Source organism: Phasianus colchicus, chromosome 3 (assembly GCF_987193195.1).
Source record: "Phasianus colchicus chromosome 3, bPhaCol1.hap1.1, whole genome shotgun sequence".
NCBI classification, from domain to species: Eukaryota; Metazoa; Chordata; class Aves; order Galliformes; family Phasianidae; genus Phasianus; species Phasianus colchicus.
The window spans coordinates 86,177,853-86,200,822 of record NC_143438.1 but is presented as its reverse complement, the minus strand read 5'-3'; the positions used below and the strand labels follow the sequence as shown (position 1 = coordinate 86,200,822).

At 36.8% G+C, this 22,970-nt stretch overlaps 1 protein-coding gene across 2 annotated transcripts in view; it reads left to right on the top strand.

The window, feature by feature from the left end:
- ADCY8 (adenylate cyclase 8) overlaps positions 1–22,970 on the top strand; it is a 123,978-nt gene that overhangs the window by 50,449 nt on the left and 50,559 nt on the right. For both annotated transcript variants that reach the window (XM_090138002.1, XM_031591235.2), the window contains 3 exons: positions 5,220–5,350; positions 7,006–7,117; positions 17,295–17,422. In XM_090138002.1, the coding sequence (XP_089994128.1) occupies positions 5,220–5,350; positions 7,006–7,117; positions 17,295–17,422 (371 nt within the window). The remainder of the gene's footprint in view (positions 1–5,219; positions 5,351–7,005; positions 7,118–17,294; positions 17,423–22,970) is intronic.

Sequence of the window (22,970 nt, the reverse complement as noted above, 5' to 3'; positions counted from 1 at the left end):
AAGAAAACTGGTAACACTGGGAAAAACTGAAGCCAGGACTCCTTGATGCTGGACTGGTATTTGCAAAAGTGGCCCAGATTGATCTGAAAGATCTGAGATAATCATGGGGACAAGAAACTGCAGTCAGTTTAGCTAAATAGTGCCCAGCTAAATGCCAAGATTCCCATCACAAAGATTCTCCCATCTTTGTGATAGGAGAGACTGAAAGCTCAGAATGAAAAAAAAATTTTTTCTTTCATAACATTTAGGATGTCAAAAAGTTGCAATATCTGTGAAGTGCATTTTCACTTGTACTTACATAATGATCTTTATAAAGTTGGCCCTCTATTCTCAGAGCTGTTTGGAGAATGAACAATTTAATTCTAAATCAATCCAAAATTTCCATTTATCCTCAAATTTCTCCAGAGGGTGACCAAAATAGACCTCTAGGATACTAAAACTCTTCTGAATTCAGAGAACTGAGGTACGAAAAGAACAAAAGATTGCTCCTAACTTAAAGAGTAAGTAAAATATACGCATAGAAAATACTAGAAAATGAGTAGAAATTTTAATGTTAATAAATTAATATTTATGGACTTTTTATTGAATGCTGTATAATTCAGGCCCTTCAGCCCAAGTCAAATTAGGGCATTAAGAATCAAAGAAAATTGTATGGCTAAGAAGTGATGGCAAGAATAAATTTTTCACCTGCCAGGATAGAACAAAAAAAGATCAGGCTAACTTAGCTGACTAAAGAAAAATAAATAAATAAAAATCAGGGATTCATGCAGTATCATGCTGGACTAGGAATGGTTATAAATGAAACACATCTACTTTTCATGATTGTGGTACTTTGGCTTTATAATAGTGATAGATTTCCTGTATCTGGACTCCTATGCAATTGCAATTATGTCCTACTGTTTAGCTCTTTTTAGTTAAGAATTTCTTGACAACTGTGATAATAAAATGTTTATTTTGTCACAGTTCAAGAGTTTGAGATTAGTTCAACAATGTTGCAATCTATTAGAACTTCTTAATACCTTACAACTTATAAATTGACTGCTAGGAATCAAACTTTTCTCACTAAATATTTATATGGCATTATTTTATTTAGTTTATTTCATATTTATACTTTCAGTAAAGATATTCTAAAATTGCTGATCTCAGTTCCCAAACTTACAAAACATGGTGAACGAATTGAGTGGGATGGAAAATGGGTTAATAGAAGTAATAGAAGTAGCATGCTTCTCCTTATTACAAATGAAAGGAAAAAGTGGTTCTGGAAACCACATCTGTCCCCCATATGTCTTGGCACCGTACAAATACTTTCTCTACAGTAATAGCACTATACTGCAAGGCAAGAAGAGATTCACAATGCACTGTATTTTCTTCAAGGGCATTCCCTGGGAGATCTTAATTCACTGGTGTCTTCCACCTCTTAACTGTTTCCATATGCGCCTGATTCAAAAATTCACATTAAATTTTTTATTTTTTTTTTCCTATCACATTGCCCAAAATATCATCTGAAATTTGGTGATAAGAAGCTTACTAAACTGTCATTCTGTTCACTAAGATTCCACTCACTGCAGTCTCGTAAAGAAAAAAGATGGTTAATAATCTGGAGCCACTTCAGTGAGAAACTGCTAGCTTTGCCCCTGAGTGATTTAGAGTGATATATTCCAGTACCGGACAAATCTAGTTAATCTAGAAAAGAAAGACTGAGGGCAAGAGACACAATAATAGTATTTCATCACAGAAAAGTTGTTGCAGGGAAGAAGGCAATCAATGGTTCCATGCCTGCTTTAGAAGGATAAAAAGGGATCAGCTTAATTTGCAGACAAGCAGATTTGGGTGGAATACTTGCAAACTTTGCCAGAACTTTCAAACTGGTGAGCCACTGAAACAGGGATATTGAGAAATCTCTAAGGGGATGATTTAATGCTTTGATGAAATAACTCAATAGTCTTTTGAAGCCCTTCCTGCCCCTGCCTAGCTATTGTTAGTACTTACATTATGATAGTGGCTGGAGTGCAGCATTTTTATATGTATAAGCACTAATAATAAATGTACATGTGCACTAATATATTGTATACATATACTAATAATAAACTGATATACAATAATAGACTATCATCATTTAGACTTAAAAGAATAGTCCACTGAATGATCCACCAGCTCCCCGTATACCTTATCTGTATAGATAAGACAATTAACTGGTTGGAACTAATGGACTACCTTGAAAACAATTTAAAACCAGGTGAGTGACTGAACCCAATTAAATATTGATGGACTGTCACAGGAAGTGGGAATTTCAAGGAAATTCTATCCTGGGCACCACTGAAAAGAGCCTGGCCCTATTCATTTGACTCCCACCCATTTGATGTTTATAATTTTTAATAAAATCCCCTCTCAGTCTTTTTAAGGCTGAACAGTGCCAGGCCTCTCAGTCTTTCCTCATACAGGAGATGCTCCAGGCAACTGATCATCTTTGTGGCCCTTCACTAGACTCCTTCTAGAAGTTCCCTGTCTGTCATGAACCAAGGAGCCCAGACCTGGACACAATACTCCAGATGTAGCCTCATTAGGGCAGAATAGAGGGGAGGATCACCTCCCTCAATCTGCTGACCACACTACTTTTAACACACCCCAGGATATCATTGGCCATCTTGGTCACAAGGCACATTATTGGCTTATGACCAACATACTATCAACTAGGACTCCTTGGTCCTCCTCTGCAGAGCTCCTCTCCATCAGATCAGCCCCTAAGCCTGTACTGGTACATGCAGTTATTCCTCCCCAGGTAAGGACTCTACATTTGCTCTTACTGAACCTCATTAGGTTTCTCTCCAACCAACTCTCCAGCCTGTCCAGTTTTCACTGAATGTCAGCACAGCTCTCTGGTGTGTCAGCTTGTTCATCTCTTTAGTAAATTCACTGAGGGTGAACAAGACCAGATTCTGTATTGATCCCTAGGAACACCACTAGTTGCAGGCCTGACACTGTTTTTATATTCCTCCCAAGTGGTCAGACCCCTTTTCCACATTCTGTAAACTCTTCTTCCATTTGGGTTTTTCCATGAGCTCCTTGCTTATACAGGTAGATCTCCTGCCATTTTTCCTGATTTCTTACTCTTCACAGTGCACCAATACTGAGTTTGGAAGAAATGATGCTTGAATGTCAACCAATTCTCTCGTGCCCCCTTACTTTCCAATGCTGTAACCGATGGGATACCTCTAAGTATGTCCTTGAACAGGTGAAAGTTGGCTCTTTCTGAAGTCTAATGTTACAGTCCTAAATACTGCCGTTTGTTTTTTTTGTTTGTTTGTTTGTTTTTTGCATGTAAGATCTTGAACTCCACTTTGTCACCATTGCTACATCCAAGGCTGCCCCCAACCTTCATATTCCCAACTAGTTCTTCCTTATTTGTAAGAACAATGTCCAGCAGCACACCTCTACTTATTGGCTCCTCCACCCCCTGCATCTGGACATTTGATCTAGACAGGCTGGATCTCCTTAGAGGCCAGTGGGATGAAATTCAACAAGACCACATTCTCTATTCTGTACTTTGGCCACTGCAACCCCAGGCAACTACAGGCTTAGGGCAGAGTGGCTGGAAGACTGAGCCAAGGAAAAGGACCTGGACATGTTTGTCAATGCTCAGCTAAAAACGTGGGCCCAAGTGGCCAAGAAAGCCAATGGCATCGTGGATTTATCAGAAAAAGCGTTGCCAGTGATCATCTCCCCGTACTCAGCTCTGCTGAGGCCACACCTTGATTAATGTGTGCAGTTTTATACCCCTCACTACAAAAAAGACATCAAGGCTTTGGAGCATGTCCAGAGAAGGGCAACAAAGCTGGAGAGGGGACTCGGGCACTAGTCTTATGAGGAATGTCTGAGGGAACTGAGATTGTTTAGTTTGGAGAAGAGGAGGCTCAGGGGAGACCTTATCACTCTCTACAGCTCCCTGAAATGAAAGGATGTTAGGGCGAGGTGGGCAGTCAGCCTCTTCTCCTGTGTAACTAGCGATAGAACAAGAGGGAATGTCCTCAAGTTGCAGCAGAGGAGGTTCAGGTTATATATTAGGAAAAACTCTGAAAGAGTGGTCAGGCACTGAAATAGGCTGCCCAGGGCAGTGGCGGAGTCACTGCCCCTGGAGGTATTCAAGAAATATGTAGATGTGGTACCAAAGAACAAGACTTAGTGGGCAGCATTGGTAGTAAGTGGACAGTTGGACTACGTCACCTTAGAGGTCTTTTCCAGACTTAAAGATTCTATGATTCTTTGATCAGAAAGTTATCCTCAATGCTTAGCACAAGTCTCCTGGACTGCGTATGCTTGGCAGTGTTGCTTTACCAGCAAATATCAGAGTGGTCAAAGTCCCCCATGAGAGCCAGTGTTTGTGATCCCTTTATACTGAATGAAGATTTATCTGGTGAAATGGATGGGTACTGAATATAAAACCAACTCTGTTGATAGCACTAGATGCTTCTCTAGATGCTCCGGCCACTAAATGTATTTTAGTCTGACATGCACTCAGTGCTGCATTGTTGAAGGTGACTGTTGCAGCTGTTTTGTTCTCTTTTAATTATTGTAACCCAATTAACATAGATCTACTAAATGTGTCTCATAAAGGATTTTTAATGTGTGTGTTAGTTTATATTATCCCTATCTTTCAGCTCTGACAACAGAATTAAGTTTTGTGTAAATGTAGTTCTTTTCATTAGGTGAATAGTTGTCAGGTCCCACTACATATATCTTGCTACAGCTTGATCTCCAGGTTTTTTTTAGTAATTATGCTATGAATGCTAAACACTCTGTCTGGGTGCTCTGGTAAATAAAAAATAGTGATAATCTGATCTTACTTGCTGCTGAGAACAACAAATTCCTTTAGCCTGTATCTATTAATCAAGCTCCCACTGCCTAAAATGAAGTGATTGGTGTAACAGGTGTTTGTTGAAAAACTTGTATTGGTCATAATAATTGGGATGAATATTTAACTAGGCAGTGGATAAGATTAAAACATTCGAGGGAAGAATTATTGGGAAAGGGAAGAGAGAGAAGAGTTCTTGTGCTAGACTCGGGTTGGTAATGTGAATTATTGCAAATTTTTAGAGGAGAGAAATGCATTTTAAATTTCTAGTTACCCAGCTGCTCTATCAACATAGCTCAGTCATTTCCTCTGAAATATTAATTCAGTTGATACTTACGAGTCTAACACTTGGGTTTCAACTTTGCTTTAGGAACGGCTGGTGCTCTCTGTCTTGCCACGGTTTGTAGTTCTGGAAATGATAAATGATATGACCAATGTAGAAGATGAACATTTACAACACCAGTTTCATAAGATCTACATTCATCGCTATGAGAATGTCAGGTGGGTGAAGGAGCCTCTTTTTAATATTTGACAGCTTGACTGCTGCTATGTATGTCTCATTTGAGAATTTCCATTCTGTTGGTTTATCCATTCATAAGTTAGAAAATTACTGCATGTTTGTTTAGAACATGAGCATGTTTAGCCATCACTGAAACAGGTGAAAAATAAGCAACCTTGAACATGATTTGGTAGAAAAGCATGAACTTTGTCTTTTGTTGAAATCTAAATACAACTCTTTGTCTGGTACAGTTCAATAAATACAATATTGAACTACTATTGAATAGTAATTATTTGCTTCTTCTGTGGTTTTGCAGTAGCTCATGCGTAGTCTTTGATTAAATCAGTACTCACTCAAACTCTTTCCAGCCCATATATCTGAAGATGACCTGAATTATCATTTGCCATATTTTATTGTCCACCTGATAATTCTTATGCTTATTACTGGTTACAGTAGTGGTTCCTGGGCACTGTCAAATTGTGATATCTTTCAATATAGATTAAAGATTGTAACATCAGTTATTGACTTTCAAGTGCCAATGATGTTCATATGGGTTAGTTCTAGCCTAAATCAGCATGATACATGTTTTTGTTGGCTTTTTTTTTTTTTTTTTTTTTTTCATTCCGACTTTTTAAAGTAGCCTATACTTTGCTTATTTTTTTCTTTAGTTAAGTACTAAGCTATTACATGCCTTGGTTTGAGTGATACCTCATACACCACCAACATTTTGCAGGTACATGTTTCTTCTGTATTTACAAGAAATTGTTAATAGCCAAAGCTGCACCTAGAAAATTCAATGTCTGCTGAAATATATCTGTTCAGATCTAGTTTGTTGACTAAAATCCTGCCATAACTTTAAGAATCAATTTTGTTGTGCCTCTATTCAATGTATGGTCACACTGAGCTTTCAATAAAATCAACTGAAAGAACAGGGTATCACTCAAATGATTTGTATCTTCAACAGAGTATACTGCACTTCTGAGACACTTCAATTAGCTCCCTACAGTTAGATAGAATAAAGCTAACTATTAGTCTGAAGAGTGTGAAGTCTGTTATGAATCTCTTTCCTCGTAGGATTTTAGTCCTGTATGGCATATGGCTGAACAAAACCTGAAGAGCACACTAGGAGAAATAAATACTTGAAGTCAAACACACTGTTAAAACAAACAAACAAAAACTATTATATAAACTCACCTATAATGAACAGACAACTATTAACAGGCAGCTGAGTATTAAGTCTATATTATAAAACCATCTTCTATATTATGGGTTTACTATGCCACAATCTTCTCACCAGTAAATGGAGACAATAGTGCTTACTGGGACTTAACAGTACCTTTCTGAATGATCAGAAATCCCAAAATTTTATAAACCTCTTTCATGCTTGTTGTTTGTTTCTTAATCCCTTCAGTATTTTTATTTGATACTCTGGAATCCCCAAAAGTCTAGAGCAAAAGTAGCATGAATTTAAAATAGTCCCACACTTGTAAATTACTGGTCTCAAAACACACCTCTGCCAGTCATCTCTTAAACATATAGCATGCAAAGCACATACAGTGTACTAGATAGGAATTTATCACATGGAGTTAGAAAAGTACTGCAATAATAATATCACTTTTCTCTCTCTTTTTTTTTTTTTTTTTTTCTTCTTTTCCAGCATTCTTTTTGCAGATGTTAAAGGATTCACAAATCTCTCCACAACTCTGTCAGCCCAGGAACTGGTCCGAATGCTGAACGAACTCTTTGCCAGATTTGACCGACTTGCACATGTGAGTTAAGCAGAGCTTATTTGCAAAGGGACATGAAGCCAACTGTATTTGGAAGCTCAGGGAAGAACCTATGACCACTTTGAACAACATTTATTTGTATTTTCCTCACTGGTATTTTATACAGTCATTGAGGTTGGAAGACAGACAAATTTGATAAAAAGTGATATGTTTTGATGGAAGCAAGAGCACAGATAGTCATTAGAGTTTTGGAGTCTTGTAATGCTGGAGCAAGAATGACCAAGAATGAGAGCAGATCATATGCCATAGTTTCTAGGGAAGTTTTCTAGCTCCGATCCTTGTTGGAAAATGGTGTTTTTTTAAGATCTTAGCTTTATTTAGATTATTCTTCTAAGAATCAAAGAATGTAAAATACTAATCCATTAAAATGATATATAATCAGTTCTCAGTCTTTGAAAAGGCTAGTAGCAGATTTTCCAGTCTTTCAGTTGAATTCTATCTAACTCCACAATGAAATTAATTTAAAGACAGTACTGGAATTTATTACATTAAGCAAATCATTCACTACTTAATTTGTACTACTTAAAAAGAGCAAAGAGATAAGTGCAGAAATACAAGCAGACTATAACCTATCCTCAGTTTAGCTAGGCTTGCATTTTCTTTTCTTTCTTTATAATTTTATTTGGTCAAAGATTGGTTTCATTGCAAATATCTTTAGATATCAACAACAGAGTATCTAACTAGGCTGCTACTGTAGCCAATGAGGGTCTAGTCCCTGCACTTTTTCTCCCAATCTGTGAATTTACTTTTCTCTCTTACACGTCATTGGATAGGTTAATCCAGTTGTTTAGACCAATCCTTTGAGAGTCAGGTGACACAGGAAAGGGTTAGTGGGGAAGTTGAACAGATTTTACAATGATTAGAGTAATCTAATCATTGCTAATTAGATTTATCAAAAAGAAAGTCCTTTTGATAGTGTTCTTTGACTGTGGTTTCTAAGACCTAGATATTGTGGTACCTGCCTAGTGTCCTGACAGTAGAGATTCCTAAAAAGTCCAGAGAGAAACAGAACCTGATGCAGCTCTGCATGACTTTTGACCTTTGTATTCCAAATGAGGAAGCAAACTCTCCCCCTCCATGATATAGGAAATCAAGGTCCTGGACTCTGACAGAAGGGCCATCTACTTAAAATACAAACCTAAATCTTGCACTGGACTTAGCATATGCTGTCAGAAAAGTTTGGAAATGGACATTTATTGGTCCATTTGACTGAACACAAACTTGAAGTATTTGTGCAGTTCTGGGCTCTCCAGTACAGGAAAGATATAGAGCTCCTAGAGCGAGTCCAGCAAAGTGCTGAAAAGAAGATTAAGGGACAAGAGCATCTCTCCTATGAAGAAAGTCTGACAGAGTTAGGCCTATTTAGCATGAAAAGAGAAGACTGAGAGAAGATCTTATAAATGTGTACAAATATCTTAAGGGAGGATATCAACAGAAAGGGACCAGTCTGTTTTCTGTGGTGTCTGGCAACAGGATAATGGGCAACAGGCTCAAAGTGAAACACAGGAATTTTCATCTGCACATGAGAAGAAACTTATTCACTGAAGGTATGACAGAGCTCTGGAACAGATCATCCAGAAAGGTTGTGGATTCTTCTTCTCTGGGGATATTCAGAATGTGCCTGGATGTGAACCTGGGCAATGAGCTCTAAGCGACCTTGCTTGAAGCATGGGGGTTGGAATAGATGTTTCCACGTGTTTCATTCCAGCCTCAAATATTCTGTGATTCAGTGTAATTCCATGGTTTACATGGGACTAATCTTCATCCTAAAAATTTTACGTTAACTTTTCAAACCTGGCAAAAACATTTCTTTCAAAGGTCCCAAGAGACAAATTCTCATTTGTTTCGAGAATCTATTCTGCTGCATTCACAGTCTCTCTGCTAATTCAGCATGCTTTATTTAACATTTGATTTTTCTGGCACTGAACTGTATTCATTGATTCCTGCTATGGCCTACCTTTCCTAGACAAAGGAACAGTCTTGTAGCCCTTGATTTTCTTCAGTTATACATTTGTGTTCTTTGATCATTTCAGGTTACCATTTGATTAAAAAAAAAAAAAAAAACAGACCAAACTCATTGTCAGGCTTTTTTTCTCTAGAAAATTTATTCCTCAAATAATTCTTGTAGCTACTTTTTTGGACTGCCACCATTTTTTTCAGAAGCTCCTTTAAGAAGTAGGTACCATCACTAAATGCCATGTTTCTGGATTAACTTTGAAGCAGATCCTCACCATTCTTCCTGTTCTCTCTTTTCTTGACCACTGTTCAAAGATCACAAATTTCTAGATAAACAACAACACTATTGTACTGAAACTTGTTCTTTTGTTTTTTATCATCTTGCTTTCTGGTTATGAACAACATGACTGCATGGTGTTTAATATTTAATAGTCACAACAGTCTTTTTCCTCCCTCAAATATTATTAGCAATGGTTTCATACTTGTCTACAGATCCTTGACAGCCCTTTGGAAAGTGATCCTTCCAAAACCACCCTAAAAGAGTCTTTCCCGAATAAGGATCACACGTTCATACCTAGACTGCAGATCTAAGTCTAATTTGCTCTTTATCAGCTAAGGTAGAGCCAACATAACTCTTTAAAATAGATGCTATTACTCAAAACTCTTCAGTTTCACTAAGAATTACCACCAAAGCAAAGAGCTCAGTTGCAGAAAGCTTCTATGTATTTTAAGGAAAATCCTTAATAATCCTTATTTACTCCTAAATAAATGTAGTATTCTATAATTCTGTGTTAAGAATGTTTGATCTGATACATCTTATATAAATCATATAATATTAAAGAAGACAGTATTTCACAGCTTACTGTACTCAGCAATGTGATTTAGCATTGTTTATTGTTTCTCTTATTCAGCCTTTGTTTTTCTTCTGCAATGCAGAAGCAATGAGATCTCTGATAATTCTGAAATTGTTTGCCAGTTACATCAAGTACTACAGCATATGTTCATACATATAATTAATAGCAATATCTGTTTCATTATCAAAGAACACTTTGAATAAAAATTAGAACTCAGTTCAATATTTCTTATAAAAAAGAAATTTAATGTTGTCCTATATAAAGCTAATTCCTCTTTCTAATTTTTCTATGACATTTGTGAAAAATTTACAGTTATTAAAGATAAAAGAGGCCACTTGGAAAGGAAGAAAAACAAGCTGACATAAAAAAAGAGATGAAGAAAAGATTTATCTGTATATCTATCTACAAAAAAAACTTCATTAACATTAATTAGGCTTAACCTAATTAATATTAATGCCTTCCTTAGGCAGAATTATTTTTTAACGGAAATGGTGTAGCCAGCAGGAGCAGAAAGGTGATTGTCTTCCTGTACTCAGCTCTGCTGAGATTACATCTTGATTAATGTGTGCAGTTTTATACCCCTCACTACAAAAAAGACATCAAGGCTTTGGAGCATGTCCAGAGAAGGGCAACAAAGCTGGAGAGGGAATTCGGGCACTAGTCTTACGAAGAATGACTGAGGGAACTAGATTCATTTAGTCTGGAGAAGAGAAGGCTCAGGGGAGACCTTATCACTCTCTACAGCTCCCTGAAATGAAAGGATGTTAGGGCGAGGTGGGCAGTCAGCCTCTTCTCTTGTGTAACTAGCGATAGAACAAGAGGGAATGTCCTCAAGTTGCAGCAGAGGAGGTTCAGGTTAGATATTAGGAAAAATTTCTCTGAAAGAGTGGTCAGACATTGAAACACGTTTCTCAGAGAAGGAATAGATTCACCATCACTTGTTCAAGAAATGTGTAGATGTGGCGCTGAGGGACATGGTTTAGTGGGCGTGGTGGTGGATTGACAGTTGGACTGGATGATCTGAGTGGTCTGATGTACCCCAGTACATCTGCTGTACCAACTCTTCATGAGCAAGGAAGAGTGGAGGGCATCAAAGGTTTCTTTGTCTTCCCCATAAAGAACACTCATGTTGCAATGTTTTACTGTTCCCAGACACATTTAGTCCTGAGGTGGCATTGTTTTTTTCTTTTTTGAAATGATTTTCAAGCGTAGAACCCACAGAACTTTAGAATTCCTAACAAAACCATCTGTTTAAATGTATAGGCCAGTGTGACTGCTTCCATTCTTATGTGTTCGGGATATTGTATTAATAAACAGAATTAACTGGATTAAGAGCATACAAATATGATCTTTAATTAATTATAAGAACATTATACAAATTAGTAGTAACACAGGAAGCGTCTGTTCTTTTTTGTGGTGTTTAAGTCCAATGTTTTTTCCTTCTCATTACGATCAATAATTAATTGCCTAATACTGGTGAATAACAAACATTTATAAACAATAACATTACTATGATCTGTTATGCTGATATCTAGTGTAAAAATATTTAAGTATTCCTTGGTCCAGGCAGAAGATGCAAGATGGTGCCTTGCCACATATTTTCCTTCATTTATATGACAATAAAGAATTCTGGCAACCATCACCAAAATTCTGATCCTCTTTTTGGAGGACTAGACAATTTCCTACCATCTGGCTCTGTCAAGGTCTCAGCTCTGTTTCTAAAAGCAGCGGAGCTGCAATAGAAGGAATTTGAATGGACCTCTTTCTCCATCCCATCCCAACTAGCCTGCTGCTTAAGAGCCTTGGCCTAGATCCCATTCATGCTGGGAAAGACCTTTTATCTAGGTATCCTTTACCTTTGGCAAATGTTTCAGAGTTGAGCTATTGCATATTAGGGCTAATCTCTTGCTTCCTCTTTCTCTGTCCATTTTTAAAAAGATTTGCAAGTATTATGTCTTTGTTCTTCAGTTCAGGCTCAGTAATTTCTCATCCACAGTGTTCTAAATTTTAGCTTGGAATTAGAAAAAAACTGCTAATGAGGACTTCCATATGGGCTGTTCACTAGCCTATGGGATTCTACTGAAAAGTAGGTGAAGTGATTAAATCACCACAGGCAGATAGAAAATGCAGTGTAACTCACAAAACACAGTCACTTTCCCCTCCCCCTCTCTTCAGAAATTTAGCCCAAGGAAGCAAGAAATATTAATGAAGTTTCTGACTGCATCTTTCAGTAACTTGATATTTGAGCAACTCATTTCTTCAGCTCCATTTTATGCCAATTTGCTTTGCTCACATTGAGGGTGTATTTAATAAGCTTAAATATAAATCACTCAAGTGTATGAAGCAATTGTCTGTGAAAGAACTGCATATTTTCTTTTCTCTGGATTAAGGTGATTTGGAAAAAGAGTTTTTTATCAATGGCCTCTGAATTCATTTGAATTACTACTATTAATAGCTGAGTGTTTGAGCCTGCTCAACATCCCCAGGCAAAATTTCTACTGATTTCAATTGATTTTGGCAGAATCAGGCCCTTTAATATTTCACTTGTATCAAATGAGAAGCTGCGGATAAGTAGAAAAAAAGTCTCTTTTTGTGACATGCTTAGAAATTAACTGATACCATCAGCAAATGTCACTAATGTGCGTAAGACTGGATACTGATGTGAATGTCTGTACAATATCGTCTGTTACATACATGTCAAAAGAGAACTTCTGGATCTACTTGTGGGCAGGTGAAGCAAACTAGAATAAAATAAAAATCATAACAGCCTCAGAGTAATGTAAGGATTTAACACTGTAACATAATATCTGCCACATCAAAATTCTCTTACAGACATTTTCTTTTACTTAACTCATTTACTGATTTTACTGTTACTTCATGCATTTTTTCTATTTTCCATCCATTTCTTTTAATAGCAATGAGCAACTTGTTAATGATGTTGCACTGAGATGTTGCTAAGAATGGAGTCAGAGCTTTAAAGGGTGTAGAAAGTTGGTCCTGAATGTTATTGTTAGTGGTTTTATATCACTGAAAGGTAGGTAGAAACTCAAAAACTGTCTCCAGTTTTCAGATGCAGGAAGGCTACACAAAGGACACACATTAGCCTAAGAGATACACATCTAACCCTAAGATACTAATTCATTCAGCCTGGTAAAACATCCAGTTTAAGTTGGAGGTGCGATTCAAGTAGAGTTATCATATGGGACCTCAGGAGACCATGCACTCCTGTTTTGACAAAGAAGATACCATCAGCTCTCTATCCTTCCAGGCAGTTGTTTTGAAGTGTATTTTACTAACAGGATATGTTTCAAGTGACATAAAATCCACAGTTTACATGCAAAATAGTTTTGATGAGAATAATAAGGAGTGTTTAATAGTGGTAAAGAAAATATATAAACACACTAACACATTTATCAGTCAGAGCAATTCAACTAACAAGAAAAATTAGGAAGACAAAAAGTAATTTGTGTTTGTTGCCAGTAGAGACACCCTGCATGGTTCTTGCACCACCTCAGAGGGACGTACGTCTTGTGTCATGTCATGTCTGTTAGTCCTGCGTAGGCATCTCATGTACCCAAGCGTCTTTCCAGGGTACGATAAGCTCATATGCAAACAACTGAATTGAAACCCAGATAATTGCTTTAGCTGGGAGCTGAATCACTCTAGGCTCCACTGACTGCATTGCCTGGCTCTCTTTGACTATGATAGCAGCCTTGGCTGTTGGATGACATATGGACACCTATATATAGTCATCTCTTTTTGATTTCTCTCTGTAGTTGCTATCTTCCTCAACTTTGGCAAATGAGCATAAAGATGATATATGAAGACAAGAAAAAATAGGCATTCATGCGCAGTTGAAATGATTTCCTGTCACATGCATACACAATTGCATACATCAAACCCTCATTAACAGGTCTCGATGTTCATTAAGATATTTTTTTTTTCTTATTTTTATCAAAATAACATCTTTTTGAGCTGGTCAGCCTTATTCTGGTTTTCAGTAAATGAGGAGACATGCAGCCATGACACAGGTCTCTATGACTTTAATAAAATCAGCGCTTCAGTAATTTTAAATAAAGACTTGAGACCAAGCAGATGAGATGTTTTTTTTTTTTTTTTTTTTTTTTTTTTTTTCCTGCTGCAGATAAAGTTTTCTAGCTGTGTTGAATTAGATGCTCACATTTCCCACATCTCTAAGTGGGCAGATACCACAGGAGCAAGACCACCTGATCAATGTTGTATGTAAAAGTGTAATTATTATACCAAAATATCTTCAGACACATCCTACTTTCCTATAAATTAAATCTTTTTAATAGTTTCTAATTATTTCCCTTTTATTTCAAATTATACTGTGAAATTATCAGTTGCAATCTATGTGTGGTGGGTTTGAATGCCATTGCAGTAATGCCTTTTGCTTTACTGCACTTCAATCAAATTGATATGTTATAAATGCTCCATATACTTCATAGATGTAAAAAGCAAATGGTAGAGTATGGAATCCATTGAATAGCACAATTAGCAAAGGCAAATAACAGAATCCATGATTTATAATATCTTTATCTCTTTGCTATTTTTCTAACTGGAGAGCAAAGTTTTAGTAGATTTTATCACGTGAGATTTCAGTTGCAACCTCATGAAATATAATTTGGTGTGAGCCTGTAGACAGGTTGAAGAGAAGGGGACAAGGAAGATAAGATTTACATATGCAACCTGTCAATGCAGAAGTCTGATTTTAGTTTTGATTTTAATTGTGAACTATCTAATAGTATACAGTATGGTCAAGGCTTCAGTCAGTTCCTATTGGTGGTTTAAGGAGACCTCAGGGTGAATCACTTTCTAACTTTCTCTCAGTGCTCAGAGCAGATTTTACCCTGTTTGGCATGTGTAAATCTTCAACTAACTTCAGCAAAAGTTTGGGTACAAAGTTTTTGGGCAAATGTGCTAAAGTACAGAAGCTTGGTGAACAAATCATACCGTGCATTGGTGCAGTCTCAGCTCAAGCAGCGTGTGAAGTTTTGGGACTACAATACTATGAAGGACATAAAACTATTAGAGTGTTCAAAGGATGTCTACAAGATGGTGAAGGGTCTGGAGGGCAGCAGCTGAGGTTCCTGAGAGCGCTCAGCCCAGAGCAGAGGAGCTGAGGAGAGGCCTGATGGTGGCTGCAGCTCCTCACAAGGAGTGGAGGGCAGCGCTGAGCTCTGCTCTGTGTGACGGTACATGGGGCTGTGCCAGGGGAGGTGCGGGTGGGGGTTATGAAGAAGTTCTTCTGCAGGGGCTGATGGGCATGGATCAGGCTCCCTAGGGCAGTGGATATGGCCCTGAGCTGCCAGAGTTTTAGGAGTGTTTGGACAACACTCTCACAAATGTGTCTTTAGTATTTGGCAGTCCTGTGCGAAGCCAGAAGTTGGACTTGATGATTCTTGTAGGTCTCTTCCAACTTGGAATATTCTATGAGTATGTGATTCAAAGTGCTTTGATTTCTTTTGCAACTTTGGGGTTTTTAAGGCCTTATCTGATATTCAGTACAGAGCTTCATGCTTCCTAGGCAAAATCTTGAATTATAACCTGGACTCCCCTTCACTGGGCCAGAACTCAGTCCCTGAGGCACTGTTCCAGTTTGCTCCTGTGTCCTTCTTAAAGTTGTTTCATCTCCAATGGCACTAGCATACCCCCACTCCCCTTGCATTAGTGTAGCCTCCATCTCAGGTTGCCACAGACAAAGAGAAGAAAAAAACTGAACTAAATACCATAGGCCATATTTTACTGTCATCTAATGAAGCAGTTTTAGAAAATGTTATCCTTCTTCCTGATAATGACTGGTCTTCATTTTAATGTCCTCTGATTGGAACCTTTACCGACTGAGTACTAATCACGCATTTATTATTTTAAAGATTTGGCAATCATGGAGATGGTTCCCTGACTGAACTTGTGGTACCTGCTGCCCCCAGGCATTTGCAGTTGTGTCTCAAATTGTTACTCTCTCTGTTCTTCTGCATTGATTGCTACCCCTGGGGGCCAAGCCAGCAGACTACTTTGGGCATGTTTACAGCTGATGTTAGGCTTACTTGTTCTACTTGTCTGGGAACTGCAAAAGTTTCGGCAATCCAGGTTTTTTTGTTCGCTAAAAGGATCTTCTAAAATAATTTCCCAACCACATTGCAGTGTGTTCTTTCAGTCTACAAGGATACTGTTAGCAAGTATTTAAGAAATGAAATTCAGTACTTGCTCTTAGAGTAAAGGATGACTCTAGCTGGATGCCAAGTAAATACAGTTTTTCCACAGAAGAAGCCTAACACAATATAACAGCTTTGGTGCTTTTAGAATTCAGATAATTAGTCAGCTCCTATAGCTGTTGGGAATCCTTGAAAATGGCAGTGGAGACTTTAGGTGGGAAGGAATTATCAGTGGAGGAAAAAAAAATTTTTTTTTTCCATTTATTCCCAGTGTAAAAAGGAGTAGCAAGAATGATCTGAAAGAATATAGCCTAGGCTGTATTCTTCGTTATCTAAACTGGCATTTCTGAATCCTTGGCCTAGATTCCAGCCTAACTCTGACAAAACCTTTCTCAATGTAAGCAAGAACACCTCTTCGTAACATAATACAAAAATTGCTATTGATCTTTTTTACTGAAAATATAAAGATAATTTATGTCTAAGTGGAAATAAATCAAGATCACATCAGGTCACTCTGAAAGTAATGCCTCCTATATATTTCCATGGAAACTACAACAGATAAAAAGGGAACAATACATTATTTGTTAGAGCAGATTCTCAGCTTCAAAACACTTTTTCAACATAATCACCACCATTAAGTACACATTTTTACCAGTGATGAACAAGAGTATGCATACCTCTCTCATAAAAATCTATACCAGCAAAGGTAAGCCACTTTCACCGTTGCCACTGCTGAAATGCATCATCCAGAGCCTTACTGTGCTTACATCCATTGTTTGCTCTTCATAAATATTCAGCAAGTGTCAATGGGTGCCTTTTTTTCCTCATGGAGGACTTCAGTGACACTCCTTTGCGTCATTTGTACTTCCATGTCAGGCACCATTTTGACAGACTGCCCCTCTGCTGCCTTCTGTTACAGAGCATCAGAATGTAAGGGGATATTGGTGGGAAGATTCAACCTCTACTGCCATACCACCAACATGCACCTATGATGTTGCAGGCCAATATAATAAGATAGGAGGCATTACATTGGAACAGCCCTCATAACAATTACAAGCAAGAAAAATCCATTACTTTTTTTTTTTTTTTCCAGTAATTTTTCTAACCAGTTTCACATTCATCTTGAAATTGAGAGAACTTAACTTTTCTTTCTCCATTAACACTTTCCTCTAGGAACATCACTGTCTTAGAATAAAGATCCTGGGAGACTGTTACTACTGCGTGTCGGGGCTCCCAGAACCTCGCCAGGACCATGCACACTGCTGTGTTGAAATGGGGCTCAGTATGATAAAAACTATCAGGTAATATTATTTTCTTTCTTCTTGTTTTATTGCTTCTGACAATGCCCCATACTGCCTATTAAGAATGTTATTACTAGACAAGTAATTCTTAGGGTGGTTCAGAGACTTCAGGATCAGCAGTATGAAAGCTACAGAATTTCTCCAGTCCACGTAGAGCACCGTATTTATGAGATGAGATTCTAAATGCTACTTTGCCTATCAGCAATTTCCAAATTAAGGTATTTCCACTGCTGTATATTTATTGGCTTCATTATTGTTTATTTTATTAAAGGTATTATATGAAACAATTCAGATTTCTCTGCCTCAACCTCATCTTCTCTGCCTCAACCTCATCTTAAAAATAACAGCAGTGTTAAGTGAGAACTGTTAAGATCCATACGGCATCACTCCAATGCACACAGAGGTAGTTGTTACATGCTTTGCAGGAGCTGGTCCAATGATCTCCATGACAATGGAAGATATATAGAAAACCTTCACAAGAGGTTTTCTTAGTCTTTTTATCCACTTAGTCTTTTTATCCGCAATTTTTGTGGCTTTTATCTTTTTTAGTTCTTCTTTCCTTAACAAAATGATCTCCTTTTCCCTGCTTGTTTTACAATGCAGTCTGTCTGCCTGCTTATTTTCCAGACTGCTCCCTCCCTTTAATCTGAGTATGTTTCATTATGTACATTAGAGTGTTATACTGTACTGCAGCTACATTATAGATAACTTAATAGAGGGAAAATTTAACAAAAATAAATTAATGGAAAATGTAAGTGGATAATGTTTATGTAAAAAGGATATTTAAGAATGTTGGTTCAATTATCACAGAATAAATGTTGCACAAAGTAATCAATATTTTGCTTCTGGAGTCCACCCAGTGAAAGTGAGGTATGAATTAGAAAAAATAGATTGATGGGAAAACATAGTTAAAAATACTTGGAGACACACATGAAATCATTTGCATTTGCTTGGTAATACCATATGCAATGAAGTCATTGTAAGTTATTTTTCTTTTCTAAATTTCTCTGAACCTCATTACTTATGTGTAAGTCTCTAAAATTATGGTGTCCTCATATGAACAAAGATTCAAAGATGGTACTCTAGAAAAAGTGGTAGTCTAGTTTTAATATCCTAGGTGATAGGTGAGTTCAGAAGGGGTTGTGAAATCGAAGTCCATTAGGATATTGGTCATCCCAGGCCAATTCAGATCATATTGCCTCCAACCTGTTTGATAAATCAATGATTTGAATTTCTGGCCATCTGATGATTTTTTTCCCCCAGCTTTTCTTTTCCTGTTGTTGAAGCATTACCTTACTTATCTTAATGTGCATCTATATAGTTCCCAGAAAAGATCAGTCCTTCTATAGAATATTACAAATAATTCAGTCCTCGTGTCTGAGAGTATTTGGAGATTTCTACTGTCTCTTAATTGGAACTGAAAATGATAGAACTCTCTCATGATTAAAATGAAAAAACCTCCTCTTTTTGAAAAACTGAGTTTCTACTAAGAATTGGGGATTTGATCTAAAACCTGCAAAAAAAAAAAAAAAAAAAAAATTAGATTATATTTGATCTGCCTCTAAAGTTTTCATGAAACAAAAATTTATTATGTTCAGAAGAAAAGAGAAATGACTCAAGATATGAGAAATTATCCTTTGGCTTCACAGTTATATTCAATTATATACAGGAATTCAAAACTTCTTGGAAGACAGATAACAATTACAGGAAAAATCCAAACATTTAAAAATTACTGATAAAGGTGATATGAAACTGATAAAGGTAATATACAGAGCTCTTTCTTAGTTCTTAAATCTCATTTATGATTTATCTGAAGCACTCAGCCCAGCTTAAGATACAGACATTAAAACCAAACAGAAAAAAAAACATACAAAAAGAATCCTCAAACTGAATTTATCAAACAGGATCCTATTTAAATTGGGATTTAGGCACTGAAATCACAGATTGAAATCCATATACTTTCAGAACGTTTCACTCTCCTAGCAGTTTAAGATCTTTGTGTAATTAGGACAGAAGGAATCTGAAGGAATTTTCATCTTTAGGTCCTCTAATATCTCATTCCCCTGTCGACCGTATGTAGTTGGTGCAAGGATCAGTACCTAGCTGCAGATGAGGAACTGTCCCCAAATCTACCATATCAGGATATGATTACTGAATGTTCTTGCAAGCCTTCTTGATAATTGTTTCATCAGTAGGAAGGTAAAAAGAATGCAAAATCTGTTTGTTAGACAACCTGTAAAACAAGGACATCTTGGACCGATTGAATCTTAAAAGATTTCTGGGTGTTTTAAAATGCCTCGTATACCATACAATTAAAGTGCTAATTCATTATTAAGCGAGGTTCTGCATCTTGATCTTAAGGGCTCTAAACTTGACTCTTAAGGGCTCTAAACTCACGTCTTGCTGCTTCATTTCTCTATTCACAGAATTAGAGAGCTGTTCAGAGCTCAACCAAGCAATCCAAGATCGTAGTTTTCTCTGTAATCTTTTACGCATCACTGTTCTTGTTACAAAGCTTATACAAGAAAAGCCTTTATGTATTCCATTCTGTATTGTACTTTGCTCCCTTGATAATCGAGCACAATAAAAATATGACTTTCATCCATGGGAAAGTTCCACAAATTCTGATTGTTACTGTGAAGAAAGGGAGCTTTGCCCTATAATATGAGAGAAAAAATCCTAGCTATTACTGTCTTGTAATCTCCTGTAAACTGTTTTTAGATGCAATTGAAAGTACAAACTAAATAAAAATAATAAGCTCTTTATAATAGGTCCATTTATTCAGATGGTTCCCACATCTTTTTGTATGCTGTGCATTCCTGTCTTAAATATATTGTATTAATGCCTGTCTCTTCTGACAGTTGATCAAAATAAAATAGTACAGGAATGTTTAGTCATAAGATGATTATATTTTATTTTAATATCTACGTGCTAAGCTGAAGAGATGTCAGAGATAAAAACTAAACCTACAATTGCGCTTACCTATTAAAAAAAAAAAAACCAAAAACCTCCATTTTATCTTTATTGATACATTGGGAGAAGAAAATTTGTAAGAAAAAAGCATCATCAGCATTTGCATTGCATGTTAGTGAAATTCTAAAGCTGTGTTGGAGTGTCAGATGCATGGCATTATGAATGTGTGATAAAATTCAAGATAGGAGAACCTACTTGCCGACAGTCAAGTATAGAACATGAGCTCAAGACTCAACAGTAAAATGTGATTGGATTTAGTGATATGATCTCTTCTTCAAATATATTTAAATGAAGTTGAAATAGATGAGGAAGATACAGAACCCTAAAGTAATTCTGAACTGAGATAATTTTTAAATATCACATTGTGCTCCAGATAGAGGTGAGCATGCTTGTTCACTGGACTTTTCTTTTCTTTGTGAGAAATGTGACAGTGAGAGCACCAAGGGAAATTCAGGGAAAAAGTGAAATAAAGGAAAAGAGAGGGGAATAATGAAAGGGAGAGAGTGTGAAGGAAGAACTGTTAAGAGAAGTAAAGGAAATAACTATAAAGGAATTTCTACTTTTGAAATGGAAGTTTATAAAATAATATGTCATTATCAAGACTGAGATGAAAATAATGAATCTTGATGTCGTGTTGTCCTTTTAAAGAGCTTGTTAAGCATTTTCATAAGGGTACAGGGAAAAGCCATACTATTGTGAAGCAGTAGTACTCTTAAAATAAGAAAATTATTTAGGCTGATTTATTTAGATTATATTTTTAAAAAATAACATAACTGAGAAGTTGTTTTGTGGGAGATTATTAATATGGACTGACAACATTGGATTTGAAAATGGGCAACAGTATTACCGTAAGAAGTGGCAGCTTTTTCCTGGAAGAAAGATTTCCATCAGATGCAAGTTATGGAAAAATAGATTCGAGTGGTTAAATTGTTCCAGACTGTGTTGCACGGGATGTCAAGTCGGACAATGTAACTATCACTTCTGCTCTTTAGTTTTGGACACAGTGGCAGTATAGGTGATAGGACGTGTTTCCAAGGGTTAAAGAATGTTTCCTTAACCACCACCTTCTCAACTGTCATTAATCCTAAATTTCAGGGATTGTGTAAGGCTGGGATACTCAAGGACTCACTTGCATAGTTTCATGATGGATATCCAACTACAATTCACATAAATGATAGAAGTTCAAGCAGGTCTTTGTGCTAGTGTATTTATTTGGTAAATTATGGACTTGCAAATGGCTTATTGGATTATTTCCCACTAAAATACCAGCTGAAAGAGTAATTATTTTGACAGAAAAATCAGTGTCAGTTTACCATGTAGGCTAAACTCCAGGGACTATCCATAATAAGTTACTAATATGAACATCAAATAATCGAGGAAAAAAAAAAAAACAAAACAAAAAAACACAACCTCAGAGACTGATGTTAGGTTTTCTTCTTTTCACATGAACAAAACCTCAGTCTGTAACTCCAGCAATTGAGTATTATAAAATCATGTAGTGATCAATGCTTGTTAAATAAGTCACTTGTGCTCTGAAGCAGCCAGAAACTGCTTTCATATTCCATGATCTTTTATGCAATTGATACATTTCAGGATTTCTTCCACAGATTCTTTCTTGCACAATACACAGGGCTCAGCCTATCTTGGAGAGAGCTCAGATTCATCTGAGACAAAACAATGCTTCACAAAACCAAAAATTATTGCTTGCCTTCATTTCAAAAGTTCTAGTTCACAAGTTCAGTGCCTTTCAGATACAAGCTCTGTCATCACATCCACATGTCTATTTCAGCCACTGACAGTGAAGGACAGCACAACAGTCTGTCTTTCCCTGTTCTTGCCACTGGGTGCCTAAATAAATTGAACTATGTAATGATTAATCAGCTTGTGCACCTCTAAGAACTCTTTTCTTTGAAAATGCCACCAAATACTATCAAAGTTACCGTGTCAAGGTAGCGTGGGAATGTGTAAATAGCTTGTTTTCAAATAAAAAAGCAGATTTCTGATAATATGTTTTGCAATCCTTCATGGTTCCTTTCTGCTGTGCAGAGCAGGAAGACCTTAAACAATGGGAATGCAGAAGTAATTTCCTCATATTGCTATAGTATCAGCCTGAGCTCAGAGCAAGTCAGTTACATTAACAATAAATCTGATGATATGAAACTTCTCTAGAGGTAACAATTGCTGCTGACTCTGGGATCTAGCTCTCATTCCAAGGTAAACCCATTCTGAAGCTATTTTAAACTGGCTTCTTGGGATATTATCTGTCTTTGTAAATTCAGTGCTTTGTAAAGTCCATCTGCAAAATGTTATATCCTGTGAGTCACTCAGCTGTACTCTTTGAAGTCTTCAGTACTTTAGTGTGCCCTGTTACCTAGCTTTCTATGTGTAATGGATGTCTCTTTTGCAAGGATGACACAGCTCCCAGAGTCATATTAAAGAGAGCAGTCACTTCATTTCGTCTTATATCTTCTCAGTCCAAGAAAAAAGCCTCAATTTACTAGCATAAGAAAATCAAATAACCATCAAAGAATGCTGGACAGAAGGAGATGTCAAGATCCAATTAAAACCAATGAAA